The sequence below is a fragment of the Lagenorhynchus albirostris genome, chromosome 11, assembly GCF_949774975.1.
Source record: "Lagenorhynchus albirostris chromosome 11, mLagAlb1.1, whole genome shotgun sequence".
Lineage (NCBI taxonomy): Eukaryota > Metazoa > Chordata > Mammalia > Artiodactyla > Delphinidae > Lagenorhynchus > Lagenorhynchus albirostris.
In genome coordinates this window covers 31,924,886-31,950,202 of record NC_083105.1, presented here as the reverse complement: position 1 = coordinate 31,950,202, position 25,317 = coordinate 31,924,886, and the positions used below count along the sequence as shown (strand labels likewise).

The 25,317-nt window shown below is 33.7% G+C and overlaps 1 protein-coding gene across 3 annotated transcripts in view; it reads left to right on the top strand.

The window, feature by feature from the left end:
* Positions 1-25,317, top strand: part of TMTC3 (transmembrane O-mannosyltransferase targeting cadherins 3) — a 302,048-nt gene that overhangs the window by 49,295 nt on the left and 227,436 nt on the right. For 2 of the 3 annotated variants that reach the window (XM_060165029.1, XM_060165030.1), the window contains exons 11-16: positions 3,928-4,031; positions 5,316-5,485; positions 7,417-7,643; positions 10,807-11,613; positions 21,751-21,866; positions 23,904-23,953. In XM_060165029.1, coding sequence (XP_060021012.1) covers positions 3,928-4,031; positions 5,316-5,485; positions 7,417-7,643; positions 10,807-11,613; positions 21,751-21,866; positions 23,904-23,953 — 1,474 coding nt within the window. Of the gene's footprint in view, positions 1-3,927; positions 4,032-5,315; positions 5,486-7,416; positions 7,644-10,806; positions 15,062-21,750; positions 21,867-23,903; positions 23,954-25,317 lie in introns of those variants that run through there. The other variant, XM_060165031.1, reaches the window with a different exon arrangement.

The following is a 25,317-nucleotide window of genomic DNA, read 5'->3' as shown; positions in this document are numbered from 1 at the left end:
CCATGCCTCTCTCTCGCTTTGTCACAGCTTACCCTTCCCCCTCCCCATATCCTCAAGTCCATTCTCTCGTAGGTCTGTGTCTTTATTCCTGTCTTACCCCTAAGTTCTTCATGACATTTTTTTTTTCTTAAATTCCATATATATGTGTTAGCGTACGGTATTTGTCTTTCTCTTTCTGACTTGCTTCACTCTGTATGACAGACTCTAGGTCTATCCACCTCATTACAAATAGCTCAATTTCATTTCTTTTTATGGCTGAGTAATATTCCATTGTATATACGTGCCACATCTTCTTCATCCATTCATCCGACGATGGGCACTTAGGTTGTTTCCATCTCTGGGCTATTGTAAATAGAGCTGCAGTGAACATTGTGGTACATGACTCTTTTTGAATTATGGTTTTCTCAGGGTATATGCCCAGTAGTGGGATTGCTGGGTCATACTGTAGTTCTATTTGTAGTTTTTTAAGGAACCTCCATACTGTTCTCCATAGTGGCTGTATCAATTTACATTCCCACCAACAGTGCAAGAGGGTTCCCTTTTCTCCACACCCTCTCCAGCATTTATTGTTTCTAGATTTTTTTTTTTTTTTTTTTTTGTTTTGTTTCTAGATTTTTTGATGATGGCCATTCTGACTGGTGTGAGATGATATCTCATTGTAGTTTTGATTTGCATTTCTCTATTGATTAATGAAGTTGGGCATTCTTTCATGTGTTTGTTGGCAGTCTGTATATCTTCTTTGGAGAAATGTCTGTTTAGGTCTTCTGCCCATTTTTGGATTGGGTTGGTTGTTTTTCTGTTATTGAGCTGCATGAGCTGCTTGTAAATTTTGGAGATTAATCCTTTGTCAGTTGCTTCATTTGCAAGTATTTTCTCCCATTGTGAGGGTTGTCTTTTGGTCTTGTTTATGGTTTCCTTTGCTGTGCAAAAGCTTTGAAGTTTTATTAGGTCCCATTTGTTTATTTTTGTTTTTATTTCCATTTCTCTGGGAGGTGGGTCAAAAAGGATCTTGCTGTGATTTATGTCATAGAGTGTTCTACCTATGTTTTCCTCTAAGAGTTTGATAGTTTCTGGCCTTACATTTAGGTCTTTAATCCATTTTGAGCTTATTTTTGTGTATGGTGTTAGGGAGTGATCTAGTCTCATACTTTTACATGTACCTGTCCAGTTTTCCCAGCATCACTTATTGAAGAGGCTGTCCTTTCTCCACTGTACATTCCTGCCTCCTTTATCAAGGTTACAAGTTTTTTTAAAAAATCAATTCACAAGATAAAATTTTTGTAAATTGAATTACAGTTTCCGTAAACACCTTTATAAGACGAGGGTAGGTTTTTCTCGAGAAACACCAGATTTCTCCAAGGTTAATTTTTGCCTTAAAATCAATGATTTCATTTTTATCTAACTTCAAATCTTTGAAACGAAAATAATCATGGATTTCTAGTTCAACTTTGATGCCATCAAGGTAGAAATGATTTTTAGAGTTTTCAGGAGTTTCCAGATATTTATAAATATATCCTTTTAAATAAATTGACAAATTTGTGAGTAGGAAATAACTGGAAAGCAACACATATGCCTGGGCCATCAGTGTGACAATACTTAACTTCACTGTTGGTGGCTGAAGAATTATTAGGCACAGAGTTGCCTGATATTTGCCAGTCCTCGTTTACATTGAATTAAAGACAGACTGCTAGATTCAGGCTGCTGTTGGTTTGGATAGCGCACTCATAATAGCAAGATTGTTTTTTGAAATTCTGTAGCTTTTTAGTCATTCAAATGTAATTGATATTTATATCTTGCCTGCTTTCTTACCTTTTTTTTTTTTGAATATAGATTTACCTTACCAGTAATGCTGTTTCCTCCTAGAATCTTAAACTTTGTAACTTATTTTAAAAATTGTTTCATTTTATTAGCTGTGTTGTGTAGGTTTTTTTGACGCTAAATGCTATCTGATTGCTATCTTTGTTCTTTGAGAAAGTAAGGGTGCCTTACTCTAGTGTCTGTAGTCTTCCCTGATGAGAGTATCTCCTTGCCATAGTTCTAAGAACCTGATTAGTAGATAGTAATTTGCCTTGTCTTTCATCCTAATGGATAACCTCTTTTCTAAGGTTGGTTGGGGCTCTTTTCAGTAACATTTTAAATACTTACCTGACATAATTTCACTTTTATTTACTTAAACTTTCAGTTTGTTCTTTTCTTAGATTAAATTTTTACTGTATAAATAATTTTTTCAGGTTCTATATACCCTTAGTTTTTTCTGGGTAACTTTCTGATCTCTATAGTAAATGGTATAGATTTATCTGATGTTTAAAAAAAAGAGCTTAGATAAACAAGGTCCTATTGTATATAGCACAGGGAACTATATTCGATATCCTGTGATAAACCATAATGGAAAAGAATAGGAAAAAGAATGTATATATGTATAACTGAGTCACTTTGCTGTACAGCAGTAATTAACACAATGCTGTAATTCAACTATACTTCAATAAAAAAGTTTTTTTTTTAAAGAGCTGTATAAGAGCAAAAACTCTATATACTCTTGGTAATGCAATGTATTTCAACCTTGGATCTACATCAGAATTTCCTCTGAAACTTTTTTAAAACATTTTTGCAATCCTATTCCTGAAGATTCTGTTTTGATTGAGCTGGGTAGGGTAAGGTATCTGAATTTTTCAAAGCTACACAAGTATTCTGAATTGCTGCCAGTATTGGGCCTTTTTTCCTCTTCTTTTCTTTTTTTTTTTTGGCTTGACCGCCTCCTGAGACCCCATGAGATTCAGCAATATGTCTAAAAACAAGAAATCAACCTCTTTCCCCCAATCCTGTCCCCTAGTTCTCTAACTAAACCCATATGGCATCTAACAGTTTTTGTACAGTGCACACAATTGCCAACCTGAAACATAATTTAGCAAGATCTTAGGACTGTTACTCTCCTCCTAGAGGAATGCCTAAAATATATATGCTTGGCCCCTATGTGTCCTGGGAGTTGCAGGCAGAGAACTATTCCACAACTGCAAAATCATCATTGGTGTCACAGGCAAGTAGTAATCATAATTTGAAACCTTGTCATGTCTGTTAGAGATTCATGTTGAGTAAAATTTGTCTAATTTAAGATCTCCCTTCTTTCTATCTTTATTCCAAAGCTTTGAAATATTTACTGGGAAGTATATCTTAAAACTAGTGTACAATGAACCCTCATATCTTTTTTATTTTAATTTTATATTTTTCTATCCCTGAATAAATTTGCTGAGGATTTGATATTAAGACAACCTTTTTAAAAGTTTTAATTAAATTATATGGGAATGTATCATCATTTAAGAGATCTGGGCTGCTGCATCTTAAGTAATATTATAGAATCCAGATAACTTGCACTCCAACCACATTCACAAAAATTTTTAAAAACAAAGTCACAAAGTTTTTTTCACAGGCTCTTTGCCCCTATGCCACCATGGATTCATTTTTGTTATTTATAATACTTGAAATAATTCTAGTAATCATGGTGATCCTTTTCACTTGTAAATCCTTTTTGCTTTTGAGTGAATTCCAAAGCTATGAGATTAAGGAAATAAGAGTAAGCCTTAGTATAGGATAGTAAAATATAGTGGAAAAAAAAAGATGTAAATTTAATCATTACCTTTATTTCTCCCCTCTCATATCTTAACCCTTCCAGGAGCCATTCAAATAGTTTTTTCATGTCATATGTGTATTTTCTGTTCTTATGGTACTTTATTTAATAATTTTCTAGTGTAGCCTTGCTCATAAGTTATAATAAGTTGTGTTAGAAGAGCTTTAAGGAGGAAGCAGGACCTATTGCCTCCTTTTACATTCTTTTGCTTTAGTGTGTTTGTTTCTAGAAACATGTCTTCTTAGTAGTTTACATTGAATGCTATTTAGTGTATTTGCCAACAAATGATTTTTTTTTAATTTTAGATGATATTGGTGCCCACATGAATGTAGGAAGAACTTATAAAAATTTAAATAGAACCAAAGCAGCTGAAGAATCTTATATGACAGCTAAGTCGCTGATGCCTCAAGTAAGTAGTCATAAATTATTTCTATTGTGTCATGTCTGCTAGATGTCCATATTGAATAGAATTATCCAAATGGAAAATCTTTATCTATTCTTCAATTTGTTGATATTAAAAGTAAGTTGTCCAGTGAACCATCTATTACTGTAAGTGTTATAAAAGATTACATTCACTTTCATAGCTCACTTAAAATTTATAGTCTGTGAAAACCAAATTATGATATTATGAATTTTAGATATTTTTGATTACAAGTTATTTATGAGTTAAGTGACTTTAAATGAAAAGAATTTTATTTATGTGCAGTAAGCACTAAATTCAACATTACTCCTATCAAGAAATAAATGAAGAAAACAAAGTGATAAAATGAGTGGATACATCTCTGTTGCTGTCCTGTGCCCATCATTTGCTATAATGTCACAAGTACAAGATTTCTTGGATATCCGCAATACAAAGTCAAAGTTAGAAAATCTGATACTGCCCTTGGCCAGCTAGCTGTGTGTAATCTGCAAAGATAGTTTACCCTGGGCTACAGTTTTCTCAATTGTAGTTTATATTATTAATACTGTATTAATAACAGTAGTAATATTGAAATGATTTGACAGTTTGCTAAATGTTTTAAAAATAGAGTTGGACCACATGATACATTAAGAATTATTTCAGTCCTAAGATCCTAAAGTTAAATTCTGTTCAATAAAGATTTTTATCAGATATAATTTATTATGTTCATTGAGAATTTGGGTTCATATATATTATATATAATAACCTTTACTTAACCTGAATAATCAGTTAATTAGAGAATTTTATTTCCTAACTCCACCAAACAAGTGAGGGTTTACTATAGCTCTGAAGTAAAATTAACTACCCTGTTATCACAACCAGTAAATATTTTGCTGACAACATGAAAGCTGACATAGTGTAACAAATACAGTAGACCGAGAGAAAAGATCCAAGTTCTATTCCTGGTCTGACTCAAACATACTAAGGGACCTTAGCCTCTAGAAGTTCTGATTTCTATGACTTCATAAAATAATACATATATAAAAATCTAACAGTAATCTGTTGAGCTGGCATGAATGAAAAAATACAACCTTCATTGCTACTAAACATTAATTATTTTACTTATATTTTGTGGATACTGCAGATTATTTCACATTTTTTATGTATTATTTTAGTATTGCAGTGTGTCTTTTTATGTTCTATGTAAATTTTAAATAAAACACTAGGACTACTTACTTCAGATTTTATTTGGTACTGAAATGTCAAATTATAAAAACCCCTTTTTTTTAACAGATTATTCCTGGTAAAAAATATGCAGCCAGAATTGCACCTAACCACTTAAATGTTTACATTAATCTGGCCAACCTGATACGAGCAAATGAGTCCCGACTGGAAGAAGCGGATCAGCTGTACCGACAAGCAATAAGCATGAGACCCGACTTCAAGCAGGCTTACATTAGCAGGTGTTGTAGTTCGCTTTAGGCTTTCACTATAGAAGATTAAAGCTGCACCTGCATATACTTTTAAGCTATTTTGACTAATTTGGCTTTTTTTTCTTCTTCTAGTAAATCTTAGTTAGCAACCAAGAGCATAGAAATACAGCCTGTTTTAGACTAACAAATTTAATTGATTTCATTTTAAATTGACAAGGAAGTTCATAACTTATAATAGCAAACTTAGGTTTATTTATACAAAAGGAAGGGTAGGAAAAGCTCCTCTTTAATTTCATTTGCTTCTCATTACAAATTCACTTTTATTTAAAACAGCTGAAATTTACCTTTTATAATTCTTAATTATTACAAAATAATTATTTTTACAAGAAGTTATTCTTAATTATTATAGAATAATTAAGAAACCATTGTATAATTAAGAAATCATTATATATAAAATTAATTAAGAAATAATTATATAATATCAAACTCTCAAGAGCTTTCTTAAATTAATACTGAGAATTGACTGGTTATTGTTACTACAAAGAAACTTTTTAGTTGCCAGTAAAAAAATTTTTGTAATATTAGAATTTGATATTAGAAGTTGATATATTTTCTCATGTAAGTCTTATCATTTGTATTGTACCTGAGGAAAATTTTATGTTAAACTTTGTTTTGCAGCGTGCTCCAGAAACCTAATTATAATTTGTCACATTGTTTATATGGGGAAAATGCATTCAGAATTTAAGTTTTTGAAATGAAATCCGTTCATAGCTGGAAGCTGTCTTTGTTCAGCCTTATCTAGTACTTGCTGAAATTCACTAAGTTTACTGGGGTTGTTTCTATAAATAAAACGTGTCATATGTTAATTTATAAAGAATTAATAATCTCTGCATTTAAAGAAATCACATTTTGGGGCTTCCCTGGTGGCGCAGTGGTTGAGAGTCCGCCTGCCGATGCAGGGGACACGGGTTCGTGCCCCGGTCCAGGAAGATCCCACATGCCGCGGAGCTGCTGCGCCCATGAGCCATGGCCGCTGAGCCTGCGCGTCCGGAGCCTGTGCTCCGCGACGGGAGAGGCCACAACAGTGAGAGGCCCGTGTAACGCAAAAAAAAATCACATTTTGGACACTTATTCTAGAAATTGGGAATATTAGTTTATTTGATTTCATGCCTATGCTAATACTTCAAGAAAGAGTAGTATTATAATAAAAGTAACTCATTTCAGTACTTAAACTGATTTGCACATATGTAAAAATGACTTTTTTAAGCTCTGTAACAGAAAATGTAACCATATTAGAATGATTTCTAAAATGATTTTCAAACTGTGATCATTAGTTTCAGATGTGTTCCTCAAAAGTATCTACAGGTGGCACTATTGCCCTTCCATCCTACCAGATCGGCTTTTTAAATTCCTTTTCTTTTTAATGAATGGTCATTTTATAAGAATACATCGAAGAAAACTAAGTAATTTTAAGGGGTAAACAATTTCTAATGTTCTTCTTTTTGTATAGTGAGACATTGCTAACAGATTTGAATACTGGAATTTCCCCATCACTACTGTATTTATATTCCTTCTTCAAATGCTGTTACTTCATCTGACAAATTAATCTCCCACTCTAGTTGCTATCATTTTTCTGATGTAGACTAGTCTGCTGTTTTTCAAGATATATTCAAAGAATATATTTTCTCTGTTCTCCTTTCTTTGATACCTCCCGACATCTTACTCTCTAGCGTCAGGCATGCTCTTTCCTTCTTTAAAAATATTTGAAAACGTATCAAGCCAAATTTGCTAAACTAATGTGTTCAGGTTTAAGGACAGTTTGTTATTTTTAAAAGAAAATTTTAAAAACCTAAGTTAAAAGGAAAGCTGTGAATATGTGGAAAAGCTTAAAACTTGTGAAAAATAGTATCTATAGACTGACACAGTAATGTAAGTAAAGCTTGTGTTTGATTTTTCCACAGAGGAGAATTGCTTTTAAAAATGAATAAACCTGTCAAAGCAAAGGAAGCATATCTTAAAGCACTAGAGCTGGACAAAAACAATGCAGATCTTTGGTACAACTTGGCGATTGTTCATATTGAACTTAAAGAACCAAATGAAGCCCTAAAAAACTTTAATCATGCTTTAGAACTAAATCCAAAGCATAAGCTAGCGTTATTCAATTCTGCTATATTAATGCAAGAATCAGGTATGTTTTTTCAAAATATTTCTATATTTAAACATATTCTAGTTTGAAATATAATAAAACCTAATCTTACCCCCAGCAAACATTTTATGAATGGATGGTTTACATCAAAACTGCATAAATAATTTATAAGAAGAATATTTAAAATACTTGAAGTAAACTTTTCAAGTAATAGCCTTAACATATATGACAATACTAATTGTTAGTTCTTCTGGTATATGTTAAAACTGATTTTTCAGACAGTCTATTAAGCAATACCATATCTATCTATTTTGTCATTTTATTCATGGAAATATATCTTATGTATAAATATCATACTATTCAAATAATCTGAATTTGTAAAAATTTTTAGGTAATTATTTCTAGGGAGCCAAGAGCATTATATGTTTTAGACAAAATAGTATTCTATTTTCTCTTGATTTATAAGTCCAAATACTTTTGATATCATTTTGTATCGTTTTACTGTTTTCTGAGACGTTATTATAATTTCCTATATTTTCTATAAATTTAGCAAAACTAAATTATTCATCACAATAAATCAGGATCTTTGATATATTTTAGTACGGCTTCAGAAGGCAATATATATAATTTATAATCTTAATTTTTATGTTTGGAAAAATCTCTATATTAATTGTTAGATACTTTTATAAAACTTTTGCAAAAAATGTAAGAATCATATTTTATAGCTAAAGAGGGCCTTTGAGTTTGTTTTTGCCAGTCATCTGTTTTGTAGATTAGAGAGTCAGGACCAAACAGATGTAATAACTACCCTAACTTTATATGGCTAGGTTAGTAACTAGTCCAAGACAAGAACTTAAGCCTACTGATTTATTTCACATTTTCTTTATTTATCATATTGTCACATAAAAGAATAGAGGAAGATCTTTATGTCTGTTATTCAAAAAAGCTAAGTTTAGGAAACTAATGTTTTTGTAAAGTTAGCTAACCTTAGTAATCATGAAAGGTGCCCATTATCTGACACAAGATTGCACCCTGGGGTGTGTAGTTTTAGAAATTGAATTTTTTTGTATTTATTTGCAATAGAAATTATCTCAATAAAATATTTGTTTCCTAAAACCTGATTTATGTGTAGTGAGACATTGGACATAGGCTTTATATATAATGGTGTATTTTTACCTTTGAAAAGTACTAAAAAATTTTAAATAACATACAGAAAATATCTGATTTAATAAGACTAGAACATTTTGTTTATCCAGTCGTAGTTACTATTTACTGAGCATTTTTTATATATCTCATGTAATTATTAGAAAATTCAGTAGGTTAACCCAGACAAGTTAATAATTTGTTTAGTGCATAAAATTAACAGAATCAAGATTGAACATTTGTTTTTGTTGGCAAATCCCATGCCTCTTCCTCTTAATTCTCTATTCTTCGTCTACTCCCAGTTAGAATCTAAACTATCAGGAGATATTTCATCCCTTTTAGTTTGTTTTTTTGTTTGTTTATATGTTTTCGTGTTTTTTTAAAATTTATATTTTATACAGCAGGTTCTTATTAGTTATCTATTTTATACATGTCAATCCCAATCTCCCAATTCATCTCACAACCACCAACCCCCAACTTGCCCCCCTTGGTGTCCATACATTTTTCTCTACATCTCTGTCTCTATTTCTGCCTTGCAAACCAGTTCATCTGTACCATTTTTCTAGATTCCACATATATGTGTTAATATACAATATTTGTTTTTCTCTTTCTGACTTACTTCACTCTGTATCAGTCTCTAGGTCCATCCACATCTCTACAAATGACCCAATTTCATTCCTTTTTATGGCTGAGTAATATTCCATTTTATATATGTAGCACATCTTCTTTATCCATTTGCCGGTTGATGGGCATTTAGGTTGCTTCCATGACCTGGCTATTGTAAATAGTGGTGCAGTGAACATTGGGGCACATGTGTCTTTCTGAATTATGGTTTTCTCTGGGTAAATGCCCAGTAGTGGGATTGCTGGGTCACATGGTAATTCTATTTTTAGTTTTTTAAGGAACCTCCATACTGTTCTCCATAGTGGCTGTATCAATTTACATTCCCACCAACAGTGCAAGAGGCTTCCCTTTTCTGCACACCCTCTCCAGCATTTGTTGTTTGTAGATTTTCTGATAATGCCCATTCTAACCGGTGTGAGATGATACCTCATTGTAGTTTTGATTTGCATTTCTCTAATAATTTGTGATGTTGAGCAGCTTTTCATGTGCCTCTTGGCCATCTGTATGTCTTCTTTGGAGAGATATCTATTTAGGTCTTCTGCCCATTTTTTGATTGGGTTTTTTTTTTTAATATTGAGCTGCATGAGCTATTTATATATTTTGGAGATTAATCCTTTATCTGTTGATTCATTGGCAAATATTTTCTCCCATTCTGAGGGTTGTCTTTTCATTTTGTATATAGTTTCCTTTGCTGTGTAAAAGCTTTTAAGTTTCAGTAGGTCCCATCTGTTTATTTTTGGTTGTATTTCCATTACTCTAGGAGGTGGGTCAAAAAAAGATCTTGCTGTGATTTATGTCAAAGAGTGTTCTTCCTATGTTTTCCTCTAAGAGTTTTATCATGTCCGGTCTTACATTTAGGTATCTAATCCATTTTGAGTTTATTTTTGTGTATGGTGTTAGGGAGTGTTCTAATTTCATTCTTTTATGTGTAGCTGTCCAGTTTTCCCAGCACCACTTATTGAAGAGACTGTCTTTTCGCCATTTTTTATCCTTGCCTCCTTTGTTGTAGATTAGTTGACCGTATATGTGTGGGTTTATCTCTCAGCTTTCTATCCTGTTCCACTGATCTATATTTCTGTGTTTGTGGCAGTACCATATTGTCTTGATTACTGTGGCTTTGTAATATAGTCTGAAGTCAGGGAGTCTGATTCCTCCAGCTCCGTTTTTTTCCCCTCAAGATTGCTTTGGCTCCCCTTTTAGTTTTTGAGGCACTTTTACTGTTTTAAAGGAAAGGAAATGAGCTACCATTTCAGTGCTTCATATACATCTTTCCTATGAAAACTTTGAGATTTTTTCTTTCTGCTTTTTAATTTAGGCACAGCAATTAATTGTTTTGATGCTGTCTTTTTGTAATCTAGATAAATACTTGCAAGTGGCTTTGTTCCTCAGACTTATTCATTTGCTCATAGTATAATTTTTTTTCTTTTTAAATTCTTAGGTGAGGTTAAACTCAGACCTGAAGCTAGAAAACGACTTCTAAGCTATGTAAATGAGGAGCCACTAGATGCTAATGGTTATTTCAATCTGGGAATGCTTGCCATGGATGACAAAAAGGACACTGAAGCAGAGATGTGGATGAAGAAAGCCATAAAATTACAAGCCGATTTCAGAAGTGCTCTGTTTAATCTGGCTCTCCTGTATTCTCAGACTGCAAAGGAATTAATGGCTTTGCCAATCTTGGAAGAGTTACTCAGATACTATCCTGATCATATCAAAGGTCTCATTTTAAAAGGAGACATTCTGATGAATCAAAAGAAAGATATACTTGGAGCAAAAAAATGTTTTGAAAAGATTTTGGAGATGGATCCAAGCAATGTGCAAGGAAAACACAATCTTTGTGTTGTTTATTTTGAAGAGAAGGACTTATTAAAAGCTGAAAGATGCCTGGTTGAAACATTGGCATTAGCACCACATGAAGAATATATTCAACGCCATTTGAATATAGTCAGGGATAAAATTTCTTCATCTAGTTTTGTAGAACAGCCAGTATTCCCAGCTGGTAAGACTTCAGGTATAGAAGGAGACAAAATTCCAACTGAAAATGAAAAAGAAATCAAAAGTAAACCCAGACCCATACAGATAATAAAAACAAGTGATAATAAAAGTCAGTCGAAATCCAACAAACAGTTAGGAAAAAATACAGACAAAGAAACCCCCCACAAAACAACAAAAGAAATCAAAGAAATTGAGAAGAAAAGAGTTGCTGCTTTAAAAAGACTAGAAGAGATTGAACGTATTTTAAATGGTGAATAGCATTACCCTTTATCACGTGACAGTGGTTTCAAAGAACTTCAGTTTATATCATGTGATTACTTATACTGAGAGCTTTGAAAAATAGCAAGGATACTAACAGTCTATCATAAGCTGCCTCTACGTAGGATCAAAATAAGATTTTCATTAAAGACCCTTTCATTACCCCAGGGTATGTATTATATATGACAGTAGTTTTTAGAGTTTTGGTGACTATAGCAGAAATTACAGGTGGGAAATTTGTATATTTTCTTATAGAAGGAAGATTCTTTCAGCAGAATAACATTGATTACCCTCAGTTAAAAATAATCTGAGGCCTGAATGGTAATCCCATGGGGGCAAATCCAACATGTGCTGGTTTATTCTGTGAATTCATATTTATTAGTTAACTTCATTTTTCCTTTAAATATTGGAATTTGACTATGGATTTGAAAACACTAATTGAACACATTCTTTTTCTTCAGTAACCTTCTATTTCCAAGGGACTTTGCACTACAAAAGAATGCTGGCTGGCTTTCTTTATGTTGTATTCTTTTTTTGATTTTTAGAAGGAACGCCAGATTAAACATTTTAAAATAAGTCGTATGACATGTTAGCTTAAGAATGTATTTTCGTAACTGTGTGCTTGTCCTTCACTCTAAATGGCAATTTTTAATCAGGTAAAGTTTTAAATACATATACGCACACACATTTCTGATGGTGCTCATATATACTGTATTTTCATTTTTTTACGTCCTGAGGGTTTCACAGCATGAACCACATAATCATGACTCTTTGACTTTTGTTTCCCAAACTATTCCTGTTTATGAGGGTCATAGTCATATTGAGAAGTCCCAGTAGCTATAACTTGATTAAACTTTTGAGCTAAAACATAGTAAGTTTCTCTTTCATCTTAGTGTTATCTTTCTAGTGTTACTTGAATTTTAATTTTGTTTCCAAAAACATACCTTAATTATTCTTAGATACCTTAGGTACCTAAATTGAGTTCTGTTTAACTGAAGGCAAAACAATGTGACAAAGTTTATTTTTAAACACTAAGTTCTTGATATCTTATGGTGTATATTTTTATTAAGTATTTATTTTGACTACTGAGCTTCCACAAAAAACTTAACGCTGTTGGGGCTTCCCTGGTGGCGCAGTGGTTGAGAGTCTGCCTGCTGATGCAGGGGACACGGGTTCGTGCCCCAGTCTGGGAAGATCCCACATGCCGCGGAGCGGCTAGCCCCCTGAGCCATGGCTGCTGAGCCTGCGTGTCTGGAGCCTGTGCTCCACAACGGGAGAGGCTGCAACAGTGAGAGGCCTGCGTACAGCAAAAAAAAAAAAAAAAAAAAAAATTTAATGCTGTTTTAAGTCCATCAAGTATGGAAAATAAATTGCTATTGCATTTTTCTATACATGCATATATTATGGTTGAACCAAAATTTCGTCAGTTTTGGCCTGTTGTCCAGCTAGAAAAAAGATAATTAGCCTAGTATATGATTAATAAATTAATCAGTTGGTTTTAGCAAATTTAAACCTGAAAAATATTAGTTTGAAGAGTAGATACAAATCAAATTTATTAAATCTGACTTTTTTCATGAGTTAAAATGCATTTTTATAATACCTAATAAAGTTGGCTTTAATTTAAAATGTTAAAGCTCAAGCTATCGTCTTGGGATAGTAACTAATTTCTAATTATGTAGCATTTCAAAAACTATATTTCTGTTCCTTTGAAATAATGAATTTCTAATTATGTTTCAAAACCCATATTCCTGTAACTTTTTTCTTAAAGGGATGTTTTATAAATAGGTCATAAGAAACATGGTCTGTATTAAAGACCTACTCTTACTAGGTTCTCTGAGGCGCTGTCATAGATTATTTTTTAGGCAATATAAAGCAAGCACTGACATCAATGGTAGTACATTTTTGATTCATTAAAGCAATATCTGATTTCAGTTTTTAAATTATAGCTTTGTGACTCCAGATATAAGGTGGAGAATACCTCATATACCATGACTTGAAAAATGAAACTGTTATTGTTACATTCTCTACATATATCTTGAGAAGAAGTTTGAGTTTGATCTATTCTGTTATAATATCAACTGAGGATAGTTCAAAAAAGTAGAAGGAAATCTTTTATGACAGCAGACCATAATAAAAGCTTTGAGTAATAATTTAATAAAATTATGTAACTATTCAAAAGATAAAAGATATATTAATATCCAATGATTTTTATAGAAAAAAGAATTTTCTCCACATTAGCACTTAGAACAGTGCCTATCATGTAGGAAGTGCTCATATTTTGAATAATTTATTTAAATCAAATTCACCCTGAGTAATCAATAACTTTTCCAAATCAGTTGTTTCTCAACCCTCATTTCATATTAGAATCATCTAGACCCCACCCTACAACAATTAAATCTGAATTTCTTATGGGTAGAGCCATGCTTCAGTTTTTCCAAAGGCTCTCTAATTTGTAGTCAGGGTTAGGGACCACTGTTCTAAATTCGTTCAAGAAAATCCTCTTATCTCTCCTGTGTTAACTTTTAAATTAGTGACATAATCCAGTTAATTTTGATGTTTTAACTTCCATTAAGGAATATGCTCTTCTGATACCTAGTATTTATTCCATCTTAAGTTCCATCAAGTTTGCTTATGTGTGAGGTGATTATTTTTTCTCTTTAAATTCATAATATAAATTTTATTCAAGCTGTTGAGGTGAAAAAGTCAATGGATAGTTTTTCCTTTGAAGCTGCCATTTGGGGGAAATGGAGGGTAGGGACATTTTAGCCCAATTCACTAACCTGTGTTTCACAGTTGTGAGCATCTGTAAGCTTGAAAAAGAAAGCTTATCATAGGTTTATATACTAATAAGGGGATGTAGTTTTAGTTCTTGCTGTTTTACAAAAGAAACTTTTTCTCATATTGCTCCTATATGTGTGTCCTTACTAACATTCAGAACTGGGAATTTTATCTTATAATAATTATTCCAGTAAGTAATTTTATGAAGTTGATGACTTGGAGGATAAAGCAAATATGTTTGCAATTTTGTCTTTACTTTTATGTAGATGTTTGGTATGTGAATTACTCAGTTCTATTAAAACCTCATGCCTTTCATCTAATTTGAGCTCTCAACTTCATGTTACAGAATGCTTCTTTAAGGATGCTTTAATGAAAAATATGAAAATATATAGATTTGTATGTCAGTTTATACTTCAGAAATCCATATATTTGTCATATTTATTTTTTTAAAAACCTAATTGCATGACTAAATCATATTTAAAATGAAAACTCAAATATATCTGGTACCTTTGTCTAGAGTTTTATCTGTTGGAAGATGTCAGCCATCCATGTTAAGTTTTCATAAAATAGTTGATAATTGTATGCATTTTATATTACTGTGGTGTCTGTGTGTACCATATTTCTAAATATTCAGTATTAAATTGATACTTTTTAAAACCTTATCCTGAATTGCCTTTTAGTGTTAAAATGAAAAATATAATAGCATATCAAGAAATTTCTTCCCCCACAAAGAAAGAAGAGCTGGCCAGTAGTTTTATAAGCAATGACCTGAGAAACGTACATGTTAACTTAGTTCCTAACAGTGATACATTTCCAACCCAGAGTGACAGAAACTCAGTTAAGAAAATGAGACAAACTCAAATGTGAAATTTTATAGACATACACAGTTGAAAGTCAGTGTAGTGAAATAATTAGGAGTTTAAGTTATGAATCTACTTGGATTCACATACTGGTACCACACTTGCTAGTATAACTTAGGGGAAGTTGTTTAACCTATATGTCCTCAGTTTCCCCATCTACAGGTTGGGGAAAATACTTTCCTCATAAAGTTATTAAAAGGGGATATATACATATATATGTAAAATGTATGTTACGTATTTATGTGTTATAATAGATATATATATCTCATAACAAATCGGCAAGTATCTTTTTTCTTTTAAAAATTTATTTTTATACAGCAGGTTCTTATTAGTTATCCATTTTACACATATTAGTGTATATATGTCAATCCCAATTGCCCAATTCATCCCACCACCACTACCCCCCAACCCCCGCTTTCCCCCCTTGGTGTCCATATGTTTGTTCTCTGCATCTGTGTCTCAATTTATGCCCTACAAACCGGTTCATCTGTACCATTTTTCTAGATTCCACATATATGTGTTAATATACGATATTTGTTTTTCTCTTTCTGACTTACTTCACCCTGTATCACAGTCTCTAGATCCATCCACGTCTCTACAAATGACCCAATTTCGTTCCTTTTTATGGCTGAATATTCCATTGTATATATGTACCACATCTTTTTTTGGCAAGTATCTTTATAAATAGTGCGTGCTCAGCCATGCACACTGTAAATAGCCTTTACCAAAAGTTTTGACCACAACCATAATTAACATCACTCAGTGAATTGTGATTTTTTTTTTAAGCCATGAAAATTATTTGATGTGTTTGGCTTAATTGTTTTTATGTGTCTCCAAGAACTAAACAGTTTTAACAGCTGTAACCAGTGGTACTGATGGATCCATCCAATGTTGTCTTTATTATATTTGATTATAGTTTGATAGTATTGCATTGTCATACTAGAAAAGCTAAAGAAACAAAATATTTTTAGTTTTGCTGAAGACTAGCCTTATTTATGGACAGCTTTCCAACAAGCAATTATTAACTTTTATCAGGTATCGTCTGTTTCAGGAACATGACAGTATGTTTACATGTCAAGTTGTGTTTAATTCTATGACATTTCTAAATTGGTTTGTTTAAATAAATTCAGCAAATGGAAATATGTTATATATTTATATTAAATACATTAATAGATTTAAATTGCTTAGGACAGTTCTTGGCACATAGTAAATAATAGATGTTAGTTATTAATGTAATTGCAAGATTTGGGCTTGCATTTGATGTATATTATTTGATTTATATATGTGTTAGCAGAAGTAATGTCAATGATGGTCATGATAGCAAACAAATTATTAGAAATATAATATGAATGCTTGTTCCATAGGCATCAGGTACATAACCTAAAATAATATATATTTATTAAATATTAAGTGTATAAATTTATTTAATAAATTATTAAAATGCACAAATAAGAACTCAAACTAAGACCTTAAAATTGTACTACCTCACTGTTTCTCTTCACTGCCATTAAGAGGTAGCATAAGATGAAATATTAACACCTAAAAGTCTCTGAAGACTCGATACTTTTCTTGATGAATTCTGTGACTATAGTAATGGGTAGCATATTTCCCATTAAGTAGCATATATATTCTGTAAGAACCTGTTACCTTCATGTTTCTGCCTTGAGCGGAATACCCCTTACCAAACCATTCTACTTTGCCCTTTCTTAAAGACTTACATGGTTAAAACTCAGTCTTCTTTACTCCTTCTTTCTCCTGTGGCTTTAGTTTCTGATATTAGGAGCACAGTCTGATTAAATTAATCCTTACTAAAGTGTGGGTGATGGGTGGCCATCTCAACAGTTAATTCGAGTGAACCTCTTGCTTTGTAAAGTTGCAGGCAGTGTAGTAGGATCTATTTGAGGAATATGGAGTTTCTCCCCCATTCTTCCTAAGAATTGAGGGAGAATTCTGCATAGAATTGAAAGAGGCCACAAAAAAGATCTGTAACCACAGCAAGGCCACTCCTGACCAGAGTCCTGTTTTTGATGGGCTCTGGCAGGTGACTGCCCCTTGGAAGTGGAATCAGCATAACTGGGCTGTCAGCAGAATTGCACCTACACCTAATAGCGATATCTGTAAAATTAATTCCTGGGCAGTAGATATAGTGTGTACATTTAAAATGGCCCCTTTATATGACACCATTTCCTTAGGTGGATCTACAGTGTCATTTGCAGGCTTTTTCTCTGCTTATACCTTAAAATCTAGTGTTCTCTCTTCCATCCTTTCTTCCCCCTCTTCTTGGAGCAATGGTTTTAGCTATATGTGATTCCAAATGTCCAGCCCAGATTTTCTCTATGCCCCCGACCTGTGAGTCCAGTGGTCTACTGAACATTACATCCACAGGCATTCATTCCTCCCATCCTCTCTTCCAAATCTCATGCCTACTGGATAATAAGTTTACTCTAAGAAAGAAAATATATCCAGCTTAAAGCAGGGAAGGGAGGTAGAGTCCAAAGGGACATGAGATCTTGATAATGGTATAGTATCTACTCAAATACTCAAAACAAAGTTTAAGACAGCAATAGGGTAAATAAACATGATTATGGGACTTAGGTTAAAAATAGATACTCTAATTATACACTAAAAATTTATGATTTGTAATCCATCAGAAGTAAATTCACTATCCAATGAAATGTAGTAATGAGGACAGGGCAAATAAATAGAAAGTGCAGTACAAAAGAAGGTGTTAAACTAAAGGGCTAATGTAGCAGTAATTAAAGTGAATGTAAATGGGTTAAACCTAACAAAATAGTTTTTTTAAATATTTTAATTATATTCAATTAAATTATATATATATTACATTGAATTATAAATACAAGGTCCAACAATAAAACTATGACAAGAAGTCTACCAGTAAATATGAACTAAAACAAGCTGGGGTAGCAATTTTAATACACAACAAAATAGAATTTAAGGCCAAACAAGAAAAAAAAATAAGGGAAAATGAGTGGTGTATACTGGTAAAAGGAACAATAGAACAACAAGATATGTCCATCACGAATGTACATGTCTCCTAACATTACAATCTAAAAATAAACCAAGCAACAACAAACAACAGTACAGGGAAATAGATAAATTGTAACTGGATATGTTAAAACCCTCTGAGAAACTAATGAATGCAGCAGAGAAAAAAAATAGGCAGATAAATGCCTAAATAATAAGTTTGAACTACTAAATTTATGTAGAATTACTTGACACATGGAGAATACACATTTCCTAGCACATATGGAATATTTACAGGAGTAGATTATGTATCAGGCTCCAAAGGAAACCTTAATAAATTCCAAAAGATGATGTTCTTTGACCATAATGCAAATGTTCTTAGCGGTTTTATTCATAGTAACACAAAACTGGAAACAAGCCAAATGCTCGTCAGCAAGTAAATGGAAAAAAGGTTGTAATATATTCCAACAATGAATATGTTTCAGCAATTACAAAAAAAAAAAACTGACACATACAACTACATAGATGAATCTCTGAGCAGATGAAGCCATACACAAGAGTACATTATATACAATTTCATTTATATGAAATCCCATAACAGTTACAACTAATCTATAGCAGCTGTCTAGAACTACAGGGTTGGGGCCAGGAGCAAAGGAGCCCAAGGGAACTTTTTAAGAGTATGTAAATATCCATGACCTAGTATTCCCACTCTGAGTTGCATAGATGAAAGAAATACATATAATGTGCACTAAAAGACAGCTATAAGAATATTCTTAGCAGGATTCTTAGGGCCACAACAAATAACCAAAATATGCATGAAAAGTGGAATATTTAAGTTGTATAAGCTTTGACACAAATAACACACCTGTGAAAAAATCACCACAGTTATGATAGTGAACTTATTTATCACTGCTCAAAATTTCCTCATGCCCTTTGAAACCTTTCCAGTTCCATCCCTGCCTTCTAGCCCTGTCCCTAAACTACTGATCTGCTTTCTGTCTCGATAGATTAGTTTACCTTTTCTACAGTTTTATATAATGGAATCATACATTTTGTCTGACTTCTTTCACTCTGCAGTGAACTGAATGTGTTTATGCCAAAATCATATGTTGTAGCTCTAACTCTCAATGTGATGGTATTTAGAGGTGGAGCCTTTGGGAGGTAATTAGGTTTAGATGAGGTCATGAGGGTGGGGCCCACATGATAGGATTAGTGTCCTTAGAAGAAGAGGAAGAGAGACCAGAGTTCTCTCTCTCCCCCCACCATATGAAGACACAGCAAAAAGGTGGCCGTCTGCATGCCAGGGAGAGGGTTCTCACCAGGAACCAAACCTGCTGACACTTTGATCTTGGACTTCTCAGTCTCCAAAACTGTCAGAAATAAATGTGTATTGTTTAAGCCACCCAGTCTGTGGCATTTTGTTACAGCAGCCCAAAGCTGACTAAGACACACTCAGAATAATTATTCTGAGATTCATCCCAGTTGCTACCTGTATCATTAATTCATTTCTTTTTATTACTAAGTAGTATTCCATATACTACAGTCTTTATTCATTTATCTTTTGATGGACCTGCAAATGTAGATTTTCATCTCTGGTGTAGTGATTTTTATTTTCTCTTTTACGCATTATTTTTCAAATACCAATCAATAGAAGTATTTTAATTCCATTATTTGTAGTGCATATTTTCTGACTGTTAGCTTCAATTACACCATTTCTACAAATGGCCATTTGGGAATTTAGTCCTCATTCACTATTAGTCCATGTGTTTCTGGAGGTGTGGAAGCCAGAGCATATGACTCAGACGTAAGTCATTCAGCACTTGGTATTGACCCATCTACTGTGATTCTTTTGGAAATGGGCATTTGACCAAACCAAAACGAATGGAATTACCCATGATTTTGCTAACATTTTATTGACTTAAACTGAGAGAGAATGTAAGTTTATATTTGTGGCAGCCATCTTCCCACCTTAAAAAGAGGTCCTATTAAGAATGGAGTCAGGACAGAGTTAGGCAGATCATTGAGGTAGGAAATTGGGTCACAGAGATATTGTTGGAGACCTGGTCCAACTGCATCTGAAAAGACAATAAAGATAACCAGAGTGGAAGCAACTTGAGCTATATCTGAGTGGTTGTGTGAACTTTTGAACAGGGACTAGACCTTTTATGTAGTCTAGCCAAGCTCATGAAGTCATGTGAAGGGCAGTGTGGGCCACTCAGTCCAAGTCTTGGAAGTTAGCAGTTTTAAGTGTAAGACAACTGGTTAAACTGACTGTCTTGTGCTGAGTAAGGAAACAGGGTGAGAGACCTGGTTTTGAAAAATTCAACTTATTAGAGCCTTTAGGAAGGTCAAACAAGAATGAGAAAGTTTTAAGGTGGATCTGTTCTCTCTGCAAGCGGATCAGAGAATATTATTTTAGTATAACGATCCTTTCTACCTGCAGTCTGAAGTCTGAGACAGCTGCTACTACAGTAGCTGGATTGGCAAGCGTTAGCAAGCCAAAGTCTCTGCCCCAAACTAACATTGACTGAAGCAAAAGCAGAGGTGGGAGACCTAGCAAGAATGGTAGATGAGGAAATTGTAACCTAGTATCTCAGGTCCTTTTCACATTCTTCCATTTAAGCCGACATTGCCCGAGGCAGGGACAAATTACTCCTATTGAGAAGATGCAGTCCAGAGGCACAAATACTAAGGAAAAGGACATTCAGCTCAGGGCCAAAGAGATTGGCGGTGCATTGTGGCTGTATTAGGTTCCTGGGGCTACTGTAACAACATACATAAACTTGGATGGTTAAAACAACAGAAATGTATTGTCTCACAGTTCCAGAGACTAGAAGTTTGAAATCAAGCTGTTGGCAAGGTTGATTCCTCTGGAAGCACTAAAAGAAAATCTGTTTCATAACTTCCTCCTAGCTTCTGACAGTTGTTGGCAATCCTTTAGAAGACAGAAAATCCAAGGATGATTTCCAGATTTAAAGATCGACTCTTCTTGATATCTCTATCCCTTGATATAGAGTGAATGGAAATGGATTGAAAGTATATCAAGAGTTTAAATAAATTTTATTATTAGAGAAATCCCAAGCCTTACAAACAAGAGGCTAGGGTTGCTCAAACCTTAAAATAGTCCTCAGGCTCCAGAACCTGAAGTTAAAGTACACTGATAAAGAATTACAAGAGGCATCTCAGATGTGGTCATGGAAAACAATCGTGTTAACTCAATAGATTGGATTGTCAAAGCAATCTCATACAAATCATAGATCTTACTTTACACCAACCTTTATATGAAAAGATATAAGCAAACACCAAGTATAGGTAAGAATCCATAAATTTCAGGTTTGCCTACAATAAGAAAAACAGATGGGTCAGAAATATCCTACTAAAACATTTTGTAGGTAGGGAATCCCTGTGTGCAAGGAGATGTGGTGGAAGTCATTGTTTCCTGTTGTCTCCACTAGGGAAGAAGTGGTTTATTGACCTGTGATTAACCATTTTCTCCTCAACAGTGGAAGAAAGATCCTTCCAGAGAGCAGATCTAGAACAGCCAGACTCGTTGACAAAGGAACTGCATTTCACTTCTAGACTGAGGGGTCCTTGCCTTATAATTCACATAAGATACAATGTAAGTTATATACCAGAAACTGTGTTGTTTTCCTTCCCCAATGGCAGCCTAGGAAAAAAAGTGTGTTTTAGATGTTTGGGGATTCATTAAACTTACTATTTAGCATTAGTTTTCTAGGCCAAGAGGAGTTAGAGAGAAGTCTGACTGAGATGACTGTGCACTAAACAGATATTTTGGGCTTTGAGCTGTATCTGTAAATGAATGGGACTTTAAGTGTTATTGCTTTGGGAAGGTAGAGGAGAGTGTGTTTTCATTGGGACATAGCATAGGTTTATTACGGAGGCAGAGATATTTTTGAAGGTGATTGAATGGGAAGATGGGGTAGACAAATGAATGGATATTTCCTTGGTTGTGTTTGCTTGCTATTCAACACCAATTCACCCTGTTTCTAGTACTGCCATTTGGAGATTCGTTCAGGGATGCGCTATTAGAGGGAAGAAAGTGATCCACGCTGAAAGAAATAAGTGTATTTCATCCCCTGGACTATAGCCATTTGTAGCCATGAGTTCAGGAATTTGTTTGTGACAGAATAAGTAAGATGCTGGAACTTCCCAAAATCTCTTCCTCTTTTCCATTGGATTTGACTGAGAGACAATCTAAGTCTGGAGTTAGAGCAGCCACCTCCAAAGAGAAGGCATGGAATCTGGCAGTAAAGGAGCATGATGAGTGAACAGAATCGAACAGAAAGAATCTGGGTCCAGGTGACATCATTTGGTCCTCAGTCAAGATGCAGTAGAACCCCAAAACTGGATTTTTTAGATACATGAAGCAATTATTTTCCTTTTGTTCTTAAACCCCCTGGATTGGATATCCTGTTATATGAAATTAAATAAAACCCACTGATACAGTTTTTTAAACATTTAAATACCTTTTCAATGTTTTGTAATCCAAGAAAAACTTTTTTCAAAGCAACATGTTTTTCTGGAGTCAAGTCTGACATTAATCAAAGACAGATTGGAATGGATAAAATTGCTCAACAGGAGGGAATATAAGGATTATTTTGCACATTTTCTGGGTTTTGTACCCTCTTTTAAAAATCTGCAAAAAAAATGTCTGATTAATATGCCTTTAAAAGTCCTACATGATCCTCCTCCTGGCTTAATCTCCTGTCTCTCTCCACTTCACCCATTTCACTCCATCTCTACCAGCCTTCTTGCTGAGCTCCCACCCCAGAGCCTTTGCACTTCCCATTCTCTCTGCCTAGAAACACTTCTTCCACGTATCCACATGGGTTCCAAAAGTCACTTAGATTTCTTCTCAAACAAAACTGAACACCAAAAACAATGAAAAATTGAAGAATGCATAAGTGTAAAGACCTATAAAAGAGGTAACAATTGATTATAGCCCAGACTATAATAAATGGAAAACTAAGTTCTTGAAAGAGAATTATTAAAAATGAAAAATGGAAATTATTACCATGGAGGCCATGTCTTCGAAGTCCACAGTTTAGGACACTGCCTGCCTAGAATGTATGTCCTAGGGTCAGAATATACAAGGGTAACTGTGGGAGGTTGTGGAAATTTCAAGGACCAGAGTAAACATATTATGATTCTATAAAATATGTTCTTTTAATAATTCTCTCCTCTACATAATGCTTTCTTCTTTTTGGTATGTTTTGTTTTGATCGGTATTCCTTTGTCCTTAGTTATCTTCCTTCCAAGTTAGCTTATATATGGGATCATATCTAGGAACACTCCTGAGAAGAAGGTCTTTGAAAATCTTGAATAGCCAGAGATGACTGAGGTGTAGCTCAGAGGATAGGGTCTGTGAGGTAGACAACATTTTACTTGCTACTTTTAGGCATAGCTGGAATGATGAGACATACAAATGTAGGCCCAAGTTTCCATGCAGTGGCAAGTAGGAAAGGAGCAAGTAGTCCCTACTCATGCCTTTAAGCAGAAAAAGGCAAAAAAGCCCTTGAGGCTTATACATAGTTTAGAGCTAGGGCATGGGTGGACAGCAGAGGTAGTTATTGAAGTTCTGAAAGCATGCAGACACATTTTGAAGATAGATTTTTTTTTTTCATTTTGTGGTCAGCATTGCTCCTGGCTGGTATGGATGGGATCAGGGATGAACAGGAGCCAGAGGTAATTTTCCTTTTCTTTTTTTAAATTTATTTTATTGAAGTATAGTTGATTTACAATGTTGTGTTAATTTCTACTCTACAGCGAAGTGTTCAGTTATACTTATATATACATTCTTTTTCATATTCTTTTTCATTATGGTTTATCACAGGATAGTGAATAATTCCCTGTGCTATACAGTAGGACCTTATTGTTTATCTATTTTACATATAGTAGTTCGTATCTGTTAATCCCAAACTCTTAATTTATCCCCCACCCCCCGCCCCTGCTTTCCCCTTTGGTAACCATAAGTTTGTTTTCTATGTCTGTGAGTCTCTTTCTGTTTTGTAAATAAATTCCTTTGTATTATTTTTTTAGATTCCACGTCAGTGATTTCATATGATATTTGTCTTTGTCTGACTTACTTCACTTAGTATGATAATCTCTAGGTCCATCCATGTTGCTGCAAATGGCATTATTTAATTCTTTTTTATGGCTGAGTGATATTCCATTGTTTATATGTGCCACTTCTTCTTTATCCATTCATCTGTCAATGGACATCTAGGTTGTTTCCATGTCTTGGCTGTTGTGAATCAGAGATAATTTTTAAATGACTCAGCAAGAGGAAACTCAAGCACCTTTTTGGTGGCTTGAGTACTTTCCAAATTAAATGTTTGGTGAAAACAGAGAAGTTGAGTCAATCAAGCCACAGTTATTGAATAGAGAGACACTGAGTCCCTTATCTTTAGATCCTACTGCATTTCCCAGTCTCAGAAGATCTAGAACAGGGGTTGACTGTGCTGTTGCTAACATTAAGAACAGTGCTACTAGTATTTCTTTGTATTCTCATAAACCCCTTTATTGAAGGTACATTAGTGATTGTGCATGTGACCTTAAATAGCCTGACCGATACAAGTACTCAAAATCCACTTAGTAATAAACAATTTGTAATGGGCCATAGGTCCTTTAAGTTCATATGCTTCAGAAACCTAGGTGATTAGATGGAATTTAAATAATTCTATTTTGTCTATCTATAATACCTATATTTATTATTCAGAAAGTTGTTTGCTAAATATATTTAAATTAAGAAAATATTTATTTAGGTAATAATAATTATCATTTATTGACAGAAACTATTCTAGGAATCTAAGTACATTTCTCATGTGATCCTCACATCTAAATAGATCAGATTATAATTTCTATTTTTAAAATGATAGATTGAGGTTTAGAGAGGTTAAGGAAAATATCCAAGGAAACAGCTAATGGAAAACTAAGGACTTGAACTCAGATGTATCTGACTTTGAAATTTGTTCATTCCACTAGGCTGTTCTCCCTCAATTACATGTTCCCAGTTTATTGGTGAGCACTTGTTTTTTAAACAAATATTT